This window comes from Leopardus geoffroyi, chromosome D3 (assembly GCF_018350155.1).
Source record: "Leopardus geoffroyi isolate Oge1 chromosome D3, O.geoffroyi_Oge1_pat1.0, whole genome shotgun sequence".
Lineage (NCBI taxonomy): Eukaryota > Metazoa > Chordata > Mammalia > Carnivora > Felidae > Leopardus > Leopardus geoffroyi.
Window position 1 is genome coordinate 4994171 of NC_059339.1, and position 20262 is coordinate 5014432.

The 20262-nt window shown below is 52.5% G+C and overlaps 1 protein-coding gene across 1 annotated transcript in view; it reads right to left on the reverse strand.

The window, feature by feature from the left end:
* The window catches only part of LOC123588322 (transmembrane protein 132B), a 367329-nt gene that overhangs the window by 213166 nt on the left and 133901 nt on the right, over nt 1–20262 (reverse strand). The window contains exon 2 of the mRNA XM_045459135.1: nt 2510–3401. Within this exon, the coding sequence (XP_045315091.1) occupies nt 2510–3401 (892 nt within the window). The remainder of the gene's footprint in view (nt 1–2509; nt 3402–20262) is intronic.

Sequence of the window (20262 nt, forward strand, 5' to 3'; positions counted from 1 at the left end):
CTGGGGCGCCTGGGAGACCCAGTCAGTCGAGCAACCAACTTTGGCTCAGGGCATGATCTCACAGTCTGTGAGTTCGAGCCCCGCGTCAGGCTCTGTGCTGACGGCTCGGAGCCTGGAACCTGCTTCAGATTCTGTGTCTCCCTCTCTCTCTGCCCCTCCCCCACTCATACTCTGTCTCTGTCTCAAAAATAAATAAAAACACTTCGGATTCTGTGTCTCCCTCTCTCTCTGCCTCTCCCCTGCTCACACTCTGTCTCTGTCTCAGAAATAAATAAACATTTAAAAAAAATTTGTTTTAAAAAAAAACAGTCCTACGTAGGGACGGAGGACAACAAGAGACTCGATGCTGACCCAGAACGGTTCAACGGGTGGAGATTGGTCCCCATCGGGACATGGAGGACGGCCCAGAAGAGTGTTTCAAATGGGGGTTCCTGGCTCACAAATGCAGACCCGTGCCCGAAACCCAGTGCTCGCCCAACTCATGACTTCAGCAGGTAACCCCTAAACTCTCCAAGTCTCTTTCCACACCCACAGTTCGCGCTCCACCTCCCAAGGCAAAGTCCCTGTGAGAACGCACTTCAGCGCTCCAGTCGACTTCGGCGGGAGGGAAGCAGACTCGAGGGTTTCTGCTCCCCGCCACGATGACGCTTCGGGGCCCCCTGCACTCTCCACCTGGGGTCCTCTTCCAGCCGCATCGGCCTCCGCCTCCCTAAGTTACCCCTCAGCTCTGGGATGGCTGGTGGGCGTGCAGAGCCCGGGTGCGCCAGCTGCCCGTCCTGTCTGCCAGGCGGGAAGGGGGTGCTGTGAGGGAATGAAGGGCCCCCAGGGCCTTCCAGAGCCGACCACGGCACACCCAACACTCTCTAGCTGTGCGACCTCGGGCAAGCTCCTTAACCTCTCTGTGCCTCAGGAAAAATAGCGATAATGGTAGTACTCGTCTCCTTGAGTCGTTTGTTGGCAGAATTCCGTGAGTCCGTGCATGTCAACAACTTCGAATGTGGCCCAGACCGTTCTCCGTCCCCCATCATTTATGTCATTTCCCTGGCCTGAAATGCCTTCCCAACCAGGCTCCCCTGGCCACCAGACCATCAGCTCTCCCTTTCCTCAAACTCCTCACCCAACAATGTTCTCTCTACACCAAGGAGGGCAAATAAGTTAAATGTCAACCACTCCACCTTCGCAGGGACTGGCAGGGGCTGCAGGGACTCCTGGGCTCAACGCTGCAGTCCATTAACATTGTCTGCCACGGCAGAGGGAGTGCTGAAGAGCTGCGGTCGATTAGTGATGTCTGTCTGCCCGGACAGGAGGCACGCGCTCTGTGGTATGAGTGCAGAAGCCAGACCCCTGCCCTCCTGGGTCTATCGCAAGCATCTGAAGCTAAGGGAATCTCTGTAGAGCCAGAGCGGGGCTTTAGACCACGCCAGCCCCACCACTGGAGTGACTGGCACAGGACTGGGTCCAAGCTAAGTTCTGACTCAGTTGTCACCGAGACGAACTCAAGCGGCTCCAAATAGGAACCGTGCTTCCAGCAGGCGGCTAAAACCCCTCTTGGGATCTGCCAGAGCCTCGGGATCCTTTCGACTCGAACGAACACACTCCCCAACAGGTGTGGTCTGGCACATCGGCCTCCGTCAGAATCAGAAGGACCGCGGTGCGGCATTAACGATTCATTCCCACGTCTCGCCTGCAACCAAACAAAGCAAGCCTTGCTGGGCAGCCCCCTGGCCTCTGAGCACTAGGGGATAACCACAGGCTAGCCTCCGGTGTTGAGACCAGGCACTGTGCCAAGAGCCTCACTAACCTGATCAACCCCCACGGCAACCCCGAGAGACGCGGCCCGTCAGTATCCCGACCTTACGGATGAGGAAACAGAAGCCCAGAGAAGCTAGAAGGCTTGCCCCAGGACGGAGCCACAGATCCGACCGGTATCCCACGAAGCTTCGTGAGCAAAACAAGCTGAAGACAGGTTTGCCCCCAGCACAGAGAAGCTCCCCACTTTTTGCAACCCTAAAACTGCGTCTTCATCGTACAGATAGAGACTGCTGGTTTGCTTGACCAAAGGATTCTTTACCGACGAAAGCCTGAGAGGTCGGGGACACTATCTCAGAAAGCTCGGTCGCGTAGTCAGAAGGTGGAATTCATCTGCAAAGTTTCCCCTCACGGGCAGCAAAGACAGGGTTCTGTCCGCCAGGTCAAGGCCGGCAGTGACAGGTTCAGACTATCATGTGACAGCTTAGCTCCCAGCCTGAAATGCTGCTCTCAGAGCATCTGTTTTTATTCCTGGCTTCACAGCAGAATAACCCAGGGAGCTTATAGAAAATGCAGGTGCCCAGGGCCCACCCCCAAATATCCTGCTTTACTCTGTCATCTTGCATGGGTCCCCACCCCGTGTCCGTCAGTCTCCTCGCCATCCTGGGCACTCAGCAGACGACCAACACCCCATTACTAACGGACAGTTCATTGACCGCAAGCCGACTTCTCCCCCGCCCGGCCCGGCCCGGCCACTTACCTGAGAGTGAAGTGGTCTGCCACAGAGCCACTGGTCAGGGAGACCAAAAAGGTGGCCGTGTCCCCTTCCCGGACGAGGTTCAGGGGCACCGAGACGACGACGTTCTCGTCCAGGCTCACCAGGGACCACTTGAGGTCGTCCTGAGTCGGGTAGACCACCACACTCCCGATCCTCTCCCGGGCCGGAGACGCCTGCTGGGGGCCGTCCTGGCCGGAGTGGATGTTGTTCTCCCACTTGCTGTCCTCCTCCAGCAGGCACTGGCCGGCCTGGTCGGCCGGGTAGAGCGAGAAGAAGAGTTCCATGGCGGTGCCGCCCAGCAGGGCAGGGATCTCCTCCTCGGGCTCCAGGTCCAGCCCGGAGCTGAACCACTCGGGGAGCAGCTCCAGCTCGGCCACACACAGCCCCGGGTCCCCTCGCAGCCGGCAGCTGGCCGCCACCTCTCTGGCCTCGGGGAAGGCGAACATCTTGACGCACGGGAGGTCTTCCTCGGGGTCGCTGTCGTCCCAGTGCGTCCCAGTCACGTAGAACAGCGTCTGCACCTTGGGCCTGTTGGAGTAGACGGAGCTGTCGAGGATGTGAGATTTCAGCTTCCAGTTGAAGGGAAACTTCTCCGTGTTTCCGAAGGACGTGGAGGTCAACAAGAGGTCCTGGGGGATGGGCTTCTCCGCTGAAAACGGGCCATAGCTGGCGTTGACGGTCGGGGGGCTCCGGGCCCGGTAGACGAACAGTGACTCCACCCGGGCCTGCAGACTGGAGTTCCTCGTGACGTCCTGGTTGGCCTCTTTAAGGAAGAAGGCCTCCTCCGCGTCAGCGATGCGCAGGCTCGTGGGCAGGTAGGCAGGGAGCGAGGAGAACCTCTGCAGGCTGTCCACGATCCCTCGACTCTCGGTCTCTGTGCAGGAGAGGAAAGCAGAGGAAGAATGAAGGCCGGGCCCCAGCGTGAGGGGCACAGTCTGCCCCCGCCACCCCCTGGCCACGCCAGGCCCCAGCACAGGGCTCTTTGGGGATTCCCCCAAAGCAGCCGGTGTCGAGTGGGAAGGAGACCATTTGCCACCGATCCGACAGCCTGCGGGCTCACAGGACCTCTCTGTGGGGTCACCCCACAGACAGGAGGCTGCACACCCGTGACGCCCACCCGAGCCCACGTGCCATCGTGTGGCACCTCCACCTGCTGCATCGTTCGGATACTTACGCTTCTGCCCATCCCTCCCAGACGCGTCGGACATTCCGACATCTCCATGATTCTTTTTTTAAGGGGATTCTTTAGTGTTTATTTATTTATTTTTGAGACGGGGGGAGGGAGAGAGAGAGAATTCCGAGCAGGCTCCACACGCTGTCAGCGCAGAGCCCGACGCGGGGCTCGAACTCACGAACTGTGAGACCACGACCTGAGCCAAAATAGTCAGATGCTTAACCGACTGAGCCCCCACCCAGGCGCCCCAGACACCTCCGTGACCCTTCCTGAAACGAGGGCGAAGCTATGGCTCAGCACTCCCGCTTCTAGAAAGCTCTCTTCCCGAAATACCAGGGAGAATGCACAGATGCTGATTTATCTACAAGGATGTTGGCTGCAGTTTCACTTTGCGAACAAACTGAGGAGCGCGTGTGCTGGGGCCAGGGGCCTGGATGTGAATCCTGAAGCCGCCACGTCCTGACTGATCGACCTGAGCAAGTGACTTTAGCCTCTCTGTGCCTCAAATGTCCTCATACAAAGTAGGAGGTAAACAGAAGTCCTACCCTACTGGGTTATTGTAAAAATTAATGAGTCGGTAAACATGAAGTGCTCAGGACCGTGCTGACCCCCATAAACACCAGCCAGTCTTTGCCTGTTACTGTTACTATTACCACTACCTGTTCAATGAAACCATTCTAAGGATTTATTCACAGAAAATGACATAAACTGCACATTTTTAATTTTTAAAAATTTTTGCAACACACAGACAGAGTGTGAGCAGGGGAGGGGCAGAGAGAGAGGGAGACACAGAATCTGAAACAGGCTCCAGGCTCCGAGCCGTCAGCAAAGAGCCCGACGCGGGGCTCGAACCCACAAACCGTGAGATCGTGACCCGAGCCGAGGTCAGACACTCAACCGACTGAGCCACCCAGGCGCCCCTAAACTACACATTTTTACAGTGGATAACAGGCAGCTCTAAGAAAAATGAGGTAGAGCTACATAAGCATACTTGGGGAAATGTCCACCATATATCAATAACTATAAAAAATTACAAATGTATCATATATGATCCTACTTGGGTATTATTTCAAGATTCCCTATGTATATATACACATATATATAGTATATTTATGTTTGCGTGTCCATAGAACCAAAGAGAAAAGGTTTCACCTTTTAACATCTACTTTCTTTAAACTTGTGACAACTGTGTATTATTTTGTTAATTAAAATATATACATATACATAAGCATGTGTATGTGTGTATGTATCCCTATAGGCATGTGTGTATGTTACTTTCAAATGGGAAAACACAGACCCAACAAGCTTTTTTCAAACTAAGGAGAGTCCACCAGTAGGGGCACCTGGGTGGTTCAGTCGATTAAGCGTCCGACTTCAGCTCAGGCCATGATTTCACGGATCGTGAGTTCGAGCCCCATGTCGGGCTCTGTGCTGACAGCTCAGAGCCTGGAGCCTGTTTCAGATTCTGTGTCTCCCCCTCTCTCTCTCTCTTTCTCTCTCTCTGCCCCTCTCCCACTCATGCTCACTCTCTCTCTCTCTCTCAAAAATAAATAAAAACATTAAACTTTTTTTTAGTAATAAATAAAGAGAGTCCACCAGGAACCAGGATTGGCAAATCAAGCCAAGAACAAACAGGGCTTCTCCCCTGCCCTGAAATAAATCTCCAGCCCTAAAGCCAGGGCAAGAAGAAATGCAACCTGGCGGGTGGGTTTCATGTAGCCTCCCTGGTTGACAAAAGGCAAACAAATACCACTCCATACACTCTAACTCCTGGTAACATTGGTTTCTGCAACCATTACGAATTCTGCAAAATATACTTTTCTTTTTATTTTTTTTTACAGTTTATTTATTTTTGAGACGGAGAGCATGCGAGCATGTGTGTAAGCAGGGGAGGGGCAGAGGGAGACAGAGAGAGAGAGAGAGAGAGAGAGAGAGAGAGAGAGGATCCCAAGCAGCCTCCATGCTGTCAGCGCAGAGCGGACACAGGGCTCGATCTCACAGACCGTGAGATCATGACCTGAGCCAAAATCAAGAGTCGGACACTTAACTGACTGAGCCACCCAGGTGCCCCTGCAAAATAGACTTTTCTATTGATTTCATTTGGGGTGCCTTTTCAGGGCTGTTCTTGGTGAGCCTTCCTGGCCCAGAGGATGACAAAATTATAATGAGGAGATTAGGGAAAAGATACAACCACGTAGGGGCTGATGCATCATTTCCCCAAGAAGGTGTTCAGAAAGCCAGTTCTCCACAAAATACTGTACCATCTCACTTGCTTGTGTACCCTAAAATAGTCAGAGTTATGGAAGCAGAGTTAGAGTGGTGATTGCCAGGGGCCAGGGTTGGGGGCGTGAGGTGGGGGGTGGAGGTCAAATTTTCAACCGTCCAAGATGAATAATCTCTGGAGATCTAACGTAGAGCGTGTGACACAGTTAACAATCCTGTATCGTACGTTGTAATTTGCTAAGAGCACAGATTTTAAATCAAATCGAAACACGCACACGGTACCTCGGCAGAGGTAATGTGTATGTTAATTAGCTTGTTTGTGGTGATTATATATACATGAGTACTTATATCAAAACATCAAATTGTACACCTTAAATACATACACTTTTTATATGTCAATGCTATCTCAGGAAAGGAAGGGAGGGAGGGAGGTAGGGAGGGAGGGAGGGAGGGAGGAAGGGAGGAAGGAAGGAAGGAAGATCTTTTCAAGTGCCATCAATACGGCCAGTGCCGTGTCAGATTAATTACTGGAGAAGCAGTTATTACCCATTTACTCCTCTGATTATCTATCAAACTATACTTACTAGTCATTTGTCATAGTTCCAGCACTGTGGCGTGTAGGGCCATCACAGGGACAAGACAGATGTGATTTCTGCCCCAAGGAGCTGGCAAAGTCTGGAGGCAGGCACAGCCAATGTATATGAGACAATTAGGAAACTGAGTGTTAACACCCTTAGAAACACCCATCCCAGGGGCGCCTGGGTGGCTCAGTCAGTTGAGCATCTGACTTCAGCTCAGGTCGTGATCTCACCGTCCATGAGTTCGAGCCCTGCGTCGGGCTTATTGCCGTCAGCACAGAGCCTGCTTCAGATCTTCTGTTTCCCTCTCTCTCTGCCACTGTCCCACTCACTCTCTCTCTCAGAAAGAAAGAAAGAAAGAAAGAAAGAAAGAAAGAGTGAGAAAGAAAGAAAGAAAGAGAGTGGGAAAGAAAGAAAGAAAGAAAGAAAGAAAGAAAGAAAGAAAGAGAGAGGGAAAGAAAGAAAGAAAGAAAGAAAGAAAGAAAGAAAGAAAGAAAGAAAGAAAGAAAGACCCATCCCAGTAATTCCCCACCTAGCAACCATGCTGGGGAGATAAACCAGAGATCAGAAAGGAGATCAATGTGGCAAGCAGGTTTGTCACAAGCAAGACTTGTCACGGCAACATACTGCAAGCAACGTAAAAACCCATCGTGAGGGACACAACTAAGCAAATGTTGAAAGCCATACTGTGTGTGTGACATTAAGCACCACGATTTCAACGAACGTGGAGCGTCGCGAGAAAATGCTTACGCTGTGTTGAGTGAAAAAGCAGCCATCCAAACTCTACTTAAATTATCCCAAACCTGCTTAAAATGTAATACGTATTATAATACATAATATGTATCACATAGAACATACACGCATACACACGTAAACACGCACACCATATGTTGACTTTCATGCTACAGACCTCCGCGTCCTCCCAAACGTGTCCTGTGGGACTGGGTAGGATTTGGATGGAACACAGAAGGGGGAGGCGGGAACTGACTTTCAAGAATTAGCCTCATCGTAAGGCAAGTTTTAGCTGTTCCCACCACCAAGGGGCAATTTGTATTTCGACAACGTCAAGCCGTGCAGAAGCGCCATTTCATATGAAATTTAAATTAGTGTCTTGTTGGTTTATTTCCCGTCTCCAAACCAGGAATTTAAATTCTAGGTGAACCTGACCATGAAATAATGGGCAAAAAGGGAACATCTGCCTTGCGCAGCATGACGGTCCCCTTCAGCGGAGCCAAGTGGGCACCCGGCCGACCAGATTCAGGAAGCAAGAGGTAAGTCCAAATTTTACCTTCTTATAAAATGTAGGGGAAGCCCAAGGCAAGGTTTAAATTCTGGCTTATTTACACGCGTGGAACGGGACATTAAAAATATATGTAGGTTTTAATAGGCTCTGTTTTCATTGTGGATTGTTGTGTTTTTTTAATCATTTGTGCCAATTAATTTATACCTCTCAAAAACTGATTTGCAGGAGATGTAAAGCCGTGCCTCCTCCCTTGTTTATTGTGGCCAAAGCGTGCATTTCATCTGAAATAACAGTGTGGGGTTTACAATCCTGCCCCAACATAACTCAAGCAAAACGCGGCACGAATTTTGTCTGAAAGCTTATATGGAAAGCCACAAAAATCAGCGGGCAGGGCCTCATTTTGTCCTCGAACCAGATCGCAACAAAATATGATACCCGAATTCAGGAGTGTCCTGTAAAGCCATGGGACAGTGCCCTAAGAAACACATCCATGGCCTGAGAAGCGACCACCCCTCACTTTAATCCCCAAGTGTCACCATTCTTGGGGTGTCAAGTGTCTCCCTGTCACCGCTCTTTTCCCCACTGGCGGGTAGACCAGGTGGCCCAGGCTCTGAATGTGAAATGAGGTCCTATTCAGCTTGCTGATCTCCTCGAGGGCTCTTCACCGCCTGTCGAGTGACGCGGGTCCTGAGAGCATGAACTGAGGGAGTCTTAGGAGGCCCAGCTGAACAGGGCTTGTCACCACCGCCCTCATTATGAGCCGGGAAGAGACTCCCGCACGGGTTCGCCGAGAGCACGAGGTGGTGTGCCAGAAGGACGCTCTGCACCTCTGGCCGGGAACCTCCCAGAACGACGCAATCCACAGCAAACCGGGAACTCCGGCGGGGACCCTGCGACCCGAGTGCATGGAACATCACCTCACCGCTGCGTCTGGCACCCGAGAAACATCCCTGGGCATGTGCCTTGGTTGGGATCAGTGGGACCTACAGTCCCGAGCCCCAAGGCGATGCAGCGTGAACCTGCTTCCACGCACAGACTCGTATTTTCGCTCACGTCGCCAGCCTACCTGGTAGCTTATTATCAGTCTTGTGGCCACTGGTCGCCCACCTGAGGGTCCCGGCCTGTGGCATTCCCAATTCACACCAGACAACCCAGGCACGCACGGCCAGGTGTCGAAGGCTCTCTTTCCGGTGTGCCAGGTGGCCACGTCTTTGTAAAGCACCCGCAAGAGACCTTCCTCACTGATCTGTCAGAGTGTGGTCCTAATGGCCGATCGTTCTCAACCCAGGTGGCTCCACCGATGCACGTGGCAGAGAACACATATGTGGTACCTGGGCCTGCCCGCCGAATAGATCCAGATGGTCTCGGGCAGGGCCCAATGTTCTCTAGGTTCCCTGGATAATTCGATGGAATAGCAACGAGGAGAGGCACGGCGCTAAAAAGTCAAAGACGCTACTGAGCACACAGTAGGCGCTTTGCAAAAATTACATCATTCGTTGCCTTGAGGGCAAGGCTTGGGGTACATGCCCTCAAGTCCGTTAAGGATGAGATACGACTATTCAGACAGCGATAAGACAAAAGATAGAGACATCATCGTCGCCACCACTCACCTAACCCTTGTGACGCACCCACCAAGCACTATTCTAAGCATCTCACAGGTAGGGACTCTTCATCTTCACAGTCTTCTGGTTAGGAGGATTTCATTGTCATCCTCCCTGGCCGATGGGGAAACTGAGGCACGGGGGCTTATGGGACCTGCCTGAGATCACACGGCTGGTAGGCAGCAGAGGTGGAACTCTGTCCAGGCAGGCCAGCTCCAGGGAGAGCTCACCGTCCCAGTCACCACGTTCTGCTGCTAGAGAAAAGCTCAGCAAAGAACATCTACACTGCAAGGGTGCCAGCCATGACTCAAAGGAACGGCCAATGGGCTTCTGGGTCGCCCAGCTCTCAAAGCACAGGATGAGGTCACTAGTTGGACACTGTCCATAAGAGAAAGCAAGGAGCAAAGCTTTTCCTGGCTCTGAGAGAAATCCCTCCGCCGGGCGCTCCGGCAGGGCCCCCGAGGGACACGACAGCACCCCCATGGCCCCACGACAACCCACCGTGAGCGCATCAGCACGCTTCCCGCGGTGCCCCTCCCCGCAAGGTGGCTTGCAGCGATGATAGACAATCAAGGGAAAGCAAGTCTGCAGGCGACAACAGCAAAGGAGCGTGGGCCGAGAGTGCTGACAGCTGGTGGGAAGTCCAGCCTGAGAGAAGAGTGAACTCCAGATTTTGACCAGAGAGAATCCCGCCCTTCGCACTCCCCTCCGCGGACAGGCTTTCTTACCCAGCCAGCCAAGGTCTTAGAAGGAGGTAGGTGGCAGGACCCTGGAGATTATATCCTCAGGCAAAATCTGGGGGTACAAATATTCTACGGAGATGAAAAAAGGCCAACGCCCAATCTTTAAAACGTAGCCGAGAACATCTGTCTTTTCTTTCTTGACGATTACCACTGCCTTCATGCCGAGAAAGCGCTCCCCGTATCCCAAGATCAAATACACGCTCACAGACCTTCATCTGGTCGTCTGGGTATGCACGTGTGGGTCCACGTTTTTACCTTTAATTCTTTTCTAACGAGGTATATTCGACAACTAAAACTGTATATGTTTAAGGGGCACAATCCGATGATTGGATGCGCATATACAATTGTGAAATAATCATCACAAAAGCTAATTCGCCTCAGAGGGTGTTGGGTATGTGAATTAGCTTGACTTTTTCCCCCTTTTTCGGGTAGTGAGACCATTGTAGATGCACCCTCTTTGCAGATTTCGGGAACCACATTTAACTCTTGAACCTCTCATGCTGTCTCACGCGAAGTGAGAATCTGGTGACGGTAATCGGCAGACATTGAATCTGCCAGTGGGAGTTTAAGTGGAATTCGCAGTTTAAGGGAGGGGTATTGAAAAACTTGGGGGTGGAGTCTTCAAAGAAGTAATGAAGTTAAAATGAGGTCACCACGGTGGGCCCTAATCTGGTATGACTGGTGTCCTTATATGGACACAGCCGTGCGTGCACACGCATGCATATATGCACGCGGGAAAGACCGTGTGAGGATACAGGAGAAGCTGTCTACACGGCGAGCAGAGAAGCCTCAACGAAATCAACCCGCTGACACCATCATCTTGGGCAGCTGGCCTCCAGAGTTGTGAGGAAATAAATTTCTGTTGTTTAAGGCGCTCGGTTTGTGGGACTTTGTCATGGCGGCCCTTTCTGGCAGCTGGACTTGCCTGTGTCTTGCCTTCCACGTTGACTTCAGAGTCATTGCGTCAAACTGCCCACCCCGGAACCCAAGTGGACTCGTACCTGGGGGCGAGGCTCTGCGCGTGAGGGTCAGGAATGCCTTTCAACTTTCTGATATATCTTTCTGTGTGTTTCCGACTCTCCTACAACGAACATGTCTCGCTTATTCAAAAGCTAAGAGAAATATTGACATTTTTCCTTTTAGAAAGAAAGATGCGGAATTTGATTTTAAGTGGTAGACTGAACACACTCATGTCCCCGCATCTCCGCACAAACTCCACAGAAATAAAAGCATACAAGTACAAACAGGGATAAGCCTATTATCTAGAGAAATGGAAGAAGTCCATCCGAAGATAAAATATTTCAACAAATCTCCGGAAGACAACAAGTGGAGGAAAGTGCGTTGATGGAGGGGCAAGACAGCAGAGGAAATTTTGTGCTAGAACGTTCTGTGTGTGCCGCGGAGGGTCTCGGGCTACCATGCCCACTGGGACCCAGGCTCAATGTGGGCACACACAGCAAGGACAGGGGGAGAGTGAGGCTGAAAACCAGGGGCGTTACTGAATTCTGTAGATGGGACGTCCCCTGCAGACAGACCCCCACCCTGAGTAAAGGCAGAATAGTGATCCCCAGTTGAGACTCAACGCTTCTCTGAGGACACACATGTCCCCTGAAAGGGGACATAGGTGGGACAGCCCTGTGCAACCATGGGGACCAAAGTTACACACTGAGAAAGTAATGCGGGATGTCAGAAGGAGCTGGCCACGGCATGACATATAAGAATAAAGAAAACAAAGTAAGGCCCTACTTGCTAAGCCCCGGTGGCCAGGAGTTTCTGTTACCTGCAGCCAAATGCAATGGTAACTGGTAAAAAAGACAAGTAGGAGGGTGTGTGCGTTAACTTCATCGTCCTCTCTTACACAGACCGCCCTGCTGTCCAAATGTGTTCACTCCAGGTGTAGAGCTAGAATAGTGTGTAGAATTATAGAAATAATCACAAGCAGAACTGAACGTGGAAATGGCCGGACGTGGCTGACTTTGGGGAGGGAGATCAAAGACACAGAAGGATAGAAGACTATCACCTTTCTCTGGAAGTTACGCCATACCGTTCTATTTTCCCCCTATGTATGCAGGACCGTGATGATGAGTAGACTTTGTCTGCACGAACACGGAACTCACCACGGGAGGGGAGGGAAGCATTGAACAGTGTTGGAAACCAGAGCAGGGGAGTGAGGGGAGAGCAGCTTCAGCCTAGACAATGAGGCGTCGTGTCTGCAGGGAAGATGGACACCTGTCAAAAAAAAAAGTCTTTCTACCCATAGAATTGCATATGGGCTGCTCAGCCAGGAGCCTCCTTCTCTGCATCTGTATCCAGCTCTGGCCAGCGAAATAAGAATGTAAGTGCTGCATATTACGCTGAAGCCAAAATGACATTTTTTTCCTTCCAGCCGGGAGAAGAGGAGGGGTCTGGGGCCCCCGGTTGTAGCAGAGCCATAAGCTGGAAGGAGCCTGGGCCCCCGAGCCTCCACCCAGAGGACAGCCAGCCAACCAGGAACACCCACGTTGGATGTGAACAAGGACTCGCTCAGTGCGCTAAGCCAGTGCTGACGTTTGTTTGTTAGAGCAGCCAGTGATCCCTCGCCCAGACACCACGGTACAGGCTGACAATCCGGAGAGCTGCGATCCTGCTTAAATCACACGTCTCTTCCTTCATGTAAACTGGGCTTTTGTTAGCAAGAAGGAGGAAGACATTCAGAGGAACAAAGCGAGGGGCTGTTAGGCCAACGTGAGAAGTTTCCATGGGGCACCAGATGTAGAAAGAGCATTGTTAAACGGATTATATAGATCTTAGTGACAGTAATTTTGACCTCCTATAGGCACCGTCAGCTGTTAAACAGTAGGAAATGTTGATGACCTTGTTCTAATTTCCATTTATATTTATTCTAAATTGGACACCTCAAGAGATTATTTAAATAAAAAAGGGAAATTCACTAAGTGATGCTGACAGGTCAGCCCCTGTCTGGTTGGGAGGCAGCTGATGTTTACTTACTAGAGGCAGAGGGACTACTGGGCTGGACCCCCAGGCCTGTCATCGGCTCAGCTGATGTACTGAGACAAGTCACTTCATCCCTCTGAGATTCAATTTCCCTCCGTGGCAAATGGGGTGTCACCTCCTGCCACCCTCCCTGCCACCTGGAGGGAAACCCCAGCATGCGACTCACTGCTGTATAACTCCATTTACAGGAGTGTCATATGAGGACCCTATTTGCTTGGGACTTCTCACCTGCTCAGCCCCGACTTCCCTCTCTCCAGTCATTTCTGATATCAAGTCCCAGAGAACCCATATGGAGTCTAAACAAAAGTGGATTTTAATGGCGGTCGGGGCTGGAGAGTCTACAGGCAGGCTAGCATCAGGCTAGCCTGGATCCAGCATCTCGACAATGTCATCAATGTGGGTTTTCACAAATGTCTTCAATGGGTGAGTGGCTACACAAATGTATATCCACTGGATGGAACGTTACTCAGCAGGAAAGAAAGAAGAGGAACCGACAGATACACGACCTGGATCAATTTCACATGCATGATTCAGAAAGTCAGAAGGCAACCTCAGAAAGCCGCCTACTCTATGGTGTCACGTATGTGACATTCTAGAACCATTACGACTGGAAAGATGGAGAATAATAGGTCACAGACTGCTAGGAACTATGGGATGGGGAGGGTGTGACTACCAAACATTTTTTTAAGTATCAGGATGGGTCTGATGGAACCGTTCTGTATGCTGGTTGTGACAGTGGTCACACGAAGCTATGCATGGGTCAAAAACTCACTGCACGATAGACCAAAAAGGGAAAATTTTACTGAAAGTAAATTTTAAAAGTTTTTTTAAGATGCATTTTTATCCATCTCTCTGCTCTTTTCTGTGGAGCTGGTTTTATTCTCAATCTGCACAGCAGAGCACAATTAGCATCACCAAGCCTCACATTTTCCTTCCTTCACATCCAACAAGACCAGCGAGGCTTTCTTTCCCCCAGTTTTCCGGGAAGAAGGCAGTGGGGCATCGCCTTGGCTCTGATGGGTCACATGCCCATCCCTGAACCAATCACTGTGGCCGGAGGAATGGCCTGTTCTGATTGGCTCAGCCAAAGTCACGTGTCTCTTCCGGGGAGCCTGGAAGGAGGTAGATGGAGGGGGTTCCCCCAAAGCATCATAAGGGTACCATTTTGACAAGAACAAGGGTGTTTTTTGTAAGAAGCAACACAAAAATCCACTCAGTTACCCAAATGGAACAATCTCCACCAGGTCAAGGCTGATTTCTTAAACCTTCTCAACACAGTTATTGTTGAAGAAAAGAAATCAGGAATACACCTGGGGTCACAAAGCAGGCATTTTAGCCATTACCCTGGCCTTTTATTTTTTAATGTTTATTTATTTTTGAGAGAGAGACAGATCACAAGTGAGGGAGGTGCAGAGAGAGAGGGAGAGAGAGAATGCGAAGCAGGCTCCAGGCTCTGAGCTGTCAGCACAGAGCCTGACATGGGACTCGAACCCACAAACTTCGAGATCATGACCTGAACCAAAGTCAGATGCTTAACCGACTGAGGCACCCTCAAATGAGTTACTCAAAGCAAGTACGGATAAGCGGGTTGCATCTGAGATGCGTAGGCAGAGGCACTGACAGCTCAGAGAAGCTATGTTCTACATTCGAACCAGAACTTTCTTCAAATGCAGAAAAAAAGAGCCAAGTGCTGTAGAGTGAGTGTGTGCCTGTCGAGTGAAGTAGACGCAGCCGAGTTAGTTCTGCACGGCATTTCCATTGCTATATTGGCATTTGCAACTGGCATCGTGCAATCAAAACATGGGTGGCAAACTGCATTAACAGACTGAAAGACAAAGATCCTACGGCCACCTCCTCAGTCGGCTGAGCATCAGACTTCAGCTCAGGTCATGACCTCGCGGTTTGTGGGTTCGAGCCCCGCATCAGGCTTTGTGCTGACAGCTCGGAGGCTGGAGCCCGCTTTGGACTCTGTGCCCCTCCCCCACTCAGGCTCGCTCGCTCTCTCTCTCTCTCTCTCTCTCCCTCTCAAAAGTAAACAAACATTAAAAAAGTGATTTTAAGAAAATCCTACAGCTACCTCAACAGATGCGGAAAAAGCACTGAACACACACAGTGAAACAGCACTAACACAGGCTGGCGTGGGTCCGCCCCAAATCATTCACGGAGTATCTTTCCTTCTCTCTCTTATTCTTTTCTACTATTCAAACCTGCCAAGTACGTATAGGAAAGGAAACAAATGTCTAGCCCTTATGGCTGGTCCTTCGAGACTCTGTTTTCACGAATCGTTAAGACTGTTTTTTAAGGGTTAAGGGTTTAAACAGCATGATCTTAAACGTCTCTCCCACAATCCTCGTGACTATCTGATTGCTTGAAAACCCCTTTCCGCCTCCTGTACAACAACGAACTTCAGCCCATTTTCTGTCTGAACTAATTTCTCGCAACGATCGAGCAAGTAAATGATCGCCCGGATGCAGGGAGTGAAGAGCTGTGACGGGAAAAGGCAAGCAGCGGGTACAGCCTACTTTTGAGGAACAAATCCACATTTAAAGAATTGATAACAAATAAAATAAGTCCATATCGTTGTTCATTTGCCAGATGGAGGTCATACGTGTTGCCAACTCTCAGAGAAAGAACAGATCAGTATTGATTGGGAAGTTAGCACAAGTTTATCATTAGTAGTAGCCAAAAATGAAATATTGGTGATAATAGCGATAACTAGGGACTGTCCTGTGCCCCCAACAGGCCAGTCACTGGTTAACTGCTTTATGTGTATTAGCTCTTTACGCGTTTATTCTTTTTTTTTTTTTTTTTTTTTTTTTTTTTTTTCCAACGTTTATTTATTTTTTTGGGACAGAGAGAGACAGAGCATGAACGGGGGAGGGGCAGAGAGAGAGGGAGACACAGAATCGGAAACAGGCTCCAGGCTCTGAGCCATCAGCCCAGAGCCCGACGCGGGGCTCGAACTCACGGACCGCGAGATCGTGACCTGGCTGAAGTCGGACGCTTAACCGACTGCGCCACCCAGGCGCCCCAACGCGTTTATTCTTTACACGATTCTGTGAGATCGGGTATCATTCTCGTAATGTTTTATCATTAATACAATCATCGACTTCATTTTGTAGTGTTGTATCCACCTTACAGGTTTTTTAAAAAGAAAGGCACAGAGACGTCAAGACACATGCCTCGGGTCACACAGCACATAAGGGGTGGAGTCCAGGCTCCTGGAATCTGTAATGCTTCTGCTTATTTCCCTCCGGTTAGGTCCCACGGCTGCAATGGCACAGACTCAGTCACCTGCTTTCTCCCAAAGCAAACAAGGGCCCCATTATCGCTTTTGACTGATAATATGACCCAGACGTCTGCAGGGTAAAACCTATAAAGAACACAAGGGAAGGAATGGAACCTTCCTCCCCACAGTGGCCTGGGGGCGATGCAAGGAGCCCCTGTCATATGTAAACTCGCTTTTCAACAACAGATCTGGGGGGCCCAATGGGGACAAAACCAAAACAAAAACCTCTCAGCCCCTCTTTTCTCGGGTTTAATTCAGCGCTTATTTGGTGTGGGCAGAGTCAGCCTGAGAAGGAAGGGGCACGGGGGCCCGGACGGCACTTCTGGAGGTGGCGGCAGGTGCTGGGGACGCCGCGGGGCGCCCGCCCCCGGCCCAGCTGCCCCTTGACCGACCCCCGGGCCCCTCTGCGGTTGCCTGCTCAGGGACCAGGGGCTCGTGCGCGGCAACACTGCCACCTAGTGGCCGAGGTTGTCGCGGCCGGGTGACAGCAGGTGGTCGGTTCCCGTTTCCAGATGGGAAACCCAGCCTTGGGGCGATTTGGGGATGCGCGCCTGGGCGCACCGCTGCTTCCTCACGGAACGCCCTTTAAACGGGCACGGTGACTCCACATCGCGGGACTCTTGTTGGCAAGTCACGGCCCAGCGCAGGCGGACTCCAGTGACAAGGGTGTCTCCTCCTCCGCGACCCCTGCGGCGGCCGCTGAGCCCTGGGAGGCGAGCGCGCACCCTGGGGAGGAGAGAGGGGACCCGCGCCCCCGCGACCTTGAGCACACCCGCGGCCCGCAATGGGCCAGCAATCCCGCCCAGCCCCACCTCCTTTCTCCCCGACGAATGTCACCGCGCCCAGGAAACGACTGGGGCCTGGATGGGTCGCAGCCTTCCAGGGAAATCTGGTGGTTTTACCAAAAGGCCTTTTCTTCCTTTATTTCGTCTGCATTCGCAGAGGAAACCCCTCTCTCCGACCTCCACCTGTCCCTGCTCTTCCTCTCACAGACCACCTGAGTGCCGAGGTCCCCACACCCCAGGGTGGGAGTGGGTGGGGTTCGATGTGAAAACGCCCATCCCAGTAGAGATGAATCCAGCCTTCGGCCACCGCAGAACCCCCCTGGCTCTGAGGGAACTGTCCCCATGGAATTAACAAGCTCATCACCCAGCCTCAATCCAGCCTGAGGCCACTCAGGCCCAGCCCATGCTCCTGGTTCCTTGGAAACCCCCCAAACCCGAGGGGTGGGGGGCAGGGGAGCCCCATCTCCAGAGCAGGCCACCTCGGCTGGAAAAATCAGCCTGCCTCTCCGCCAGCCAGCCGGTGCCCACGGCCAGCACCTTGGCCCCTCCCCCAGGAACATGTGAGAGAGGGAGACAGGAATGTGGTCCTCAGGGCTTGTGGTGTCAGATGGGCGGGGTCAGGCATGTTCACCTGCCTTCATCGCTTGTGGATGGCCAGCCTCTCCCCGCGTCCTCACACAGCAGAGAGAGGAAGCTCCTTATAAGGGCACTGATCCCATCATGGGGGCCCCACCCTCATGACCTCATCCATCCTGAAACACCCCCACAGGCCCCACCTCCTCATTCTGTCACACGGGAGGTCAGGGCTTCAATCTGTGAATTCTGAGGGCGGGGGTGGGGGCACAGACACCAAGTGCATAACCGCCATTCATCCATCAGGAGCTCGCTGAGCGCCCGCTGTGGGCAGGTCCTGGGCAGAGCGCTGGGATCACCGTGCACAATGGCCTGACGCAGCCTCGCCCTGCTGGAGCTCGGTCTCACCTGGGGCATGAGCATAAGTGAGCCGTTCCAGAAAGAAAAGCAAGCATTGTGACAGCTGGATGCACGGAGGAAGGGCACGTAACGCAACCTGACGGAACCAAAACAGATCGAACCCTACCGGCAAGGCTAACTCATGTCTGCCAAAACCCCCATCCGGCTGCAACCTCACAATGTGACCTCAGTTGGACACAGGGGCCTTACGGACGAAATCAGGTCATGTTGGAGTAAATCCAATGATTGGTGAATTTTTAAAAGGAAAGACAGAGATTGTCACAGACACGGAGAAGACGGCCGTGTGGACCTTGAGGCAGAGATCACAGGGATGTGTCCACATGCCAAGGAATGTCTGGGCCCCCCAGGAGTCAGGGAAGGGCATGGGGCGGGGGGGGGGAGGGAGACTTTCCCCCCCATGCCTCCAAAAGGAATGAACCCCACCAGCACCATGAGTTTGGACTTCTGGCCTCCAGAGCTGTGAGACAACACGTTTGCGTTATTTTAGGGCCCCCAGTTTGTGGTCATCTGGTCCGGCGGCTCCAGGAATCTAATGCAGCGTCCAAGGGACAAACGGAATGAAGCAGGTCAAAGGGTGGGAAAGAGAGTTGTGGGCGGAGGACAGCAGTGCCGGCAAAGGGCAGAGGTGGGGGACACGGAGACCCACTGAGGGGCAGTGTGGCTGCAGCAGGTGTGGGAGGAGGAGAGAGAACTCCAGACCAGGCTAGAGAGGAAGCAAGATCCGGGCCACACAGGGCCAGCTGGTGCCTGGCCGCCATCCCAGGGGCAAAGGGAAGGCACCAAAGTGGCTGACGTCAGGGGAACGTGGCATCATTCAATGCCGTTCAGCCAGCCATCGCCCCGGAATAATGGAGAAGGGACCAGAAGCAGAAATAAGCCGGAATGCCAAAGGTCCTGCTGGTCAAGGAGGGGGGCGACCTTGTTACGTAAGTGACCCGAAGACGCCCCCCGAATATTGGCCTCCATATCTTTCCCATTACTTCAAAGATGGCTGGTGCGAAACTCCATTTCTTACCCTCTAGTTCCTTTAAATATAGCCCAAATCGGCATATTTTTAGCCACTCGGAGCCTGCTTGCTTTGCATATCCCGTGAAACTGCACCCAACATCTGCTACCCATGAATAAGAACCAACCCTGGGCTATAAAAGACCCCAAGCCTCCGCCGTCCTTCAGAGCCCGGGACCCGGAGACTCCCAACCGTGCTGCTGTCTAGTTCCCTATCTCCCCTTCTCCCCAGGAGCTCTCATCCTCTCCTTCCACCTGGGCGGGGGGCCTCTGTTTCTGGAAGAGTCTCCCACAGTGGGGGACTTCCCCGCTCATGCATCCTGGCCGAGTGCAAACCAAATAAAGCTCGTGGGTGCTGCCATCCCACGGTCACGTGGTTTTGTTTGCCAGGCGCCGATATCCCCAAACTCGCGGCAATCTATTCCGCAAAAAGGCTGCCGGGATGGAGGGAAGGTACAGGAGACGGTGGCAGGCCGTGGAAACGGACTGGATGTGGCAGAGGGGAGAGGGCGAGAGAAAGAGGTCAGGGCTCGGCTCGGTGTGGGCAAGGGCGAAGCCGGGGTGGTCCCTGAGAGGGGACAGGGCACCGGGGAAGCTGAGCTCTGCACGGGGCACGGTGATATCAAAACACGTGTGAGCCCCCATGCCCATGCGGCTGTGAGCGAGATACTGAAGACCCTGAGCACAAGAAGTTGGGGCGCTGTCAGAGGGAGGTGGTGACTGAGGTCATTGGAAGAAAGGGCAAGAAGCCTGCAGAGTGGGAAGAGGGACCCGGGGGGCGGGGGGGAGGCGGCCCTGCGATGCACGAGTCTGGCAGGTGCCGAGACGCCTGCAAGAATACCAAGAGAGGCGTCCTGGGACGGGGAAAGGAAGCAGTGAGCCGCGCAGTGAGAGCCAGGCTTTGCGGGGGCGGAGGGAGCTGTCCCTGAGAAGCAGCTCCGAGGACCCCCGGGGCGGGGGTGGGGGCAGTTTCAGCAGAGGGGTGCCAGCAAGAGGCACAATGGTGATGGTGAGGCGGGAGCAGAACACAAGGAAGGGCTGCACCGAGAGCAGACGGTGTCCCAGAACTGAGGCTGTGAAGAGACCGTCAGAACAGGACTTAGGGGG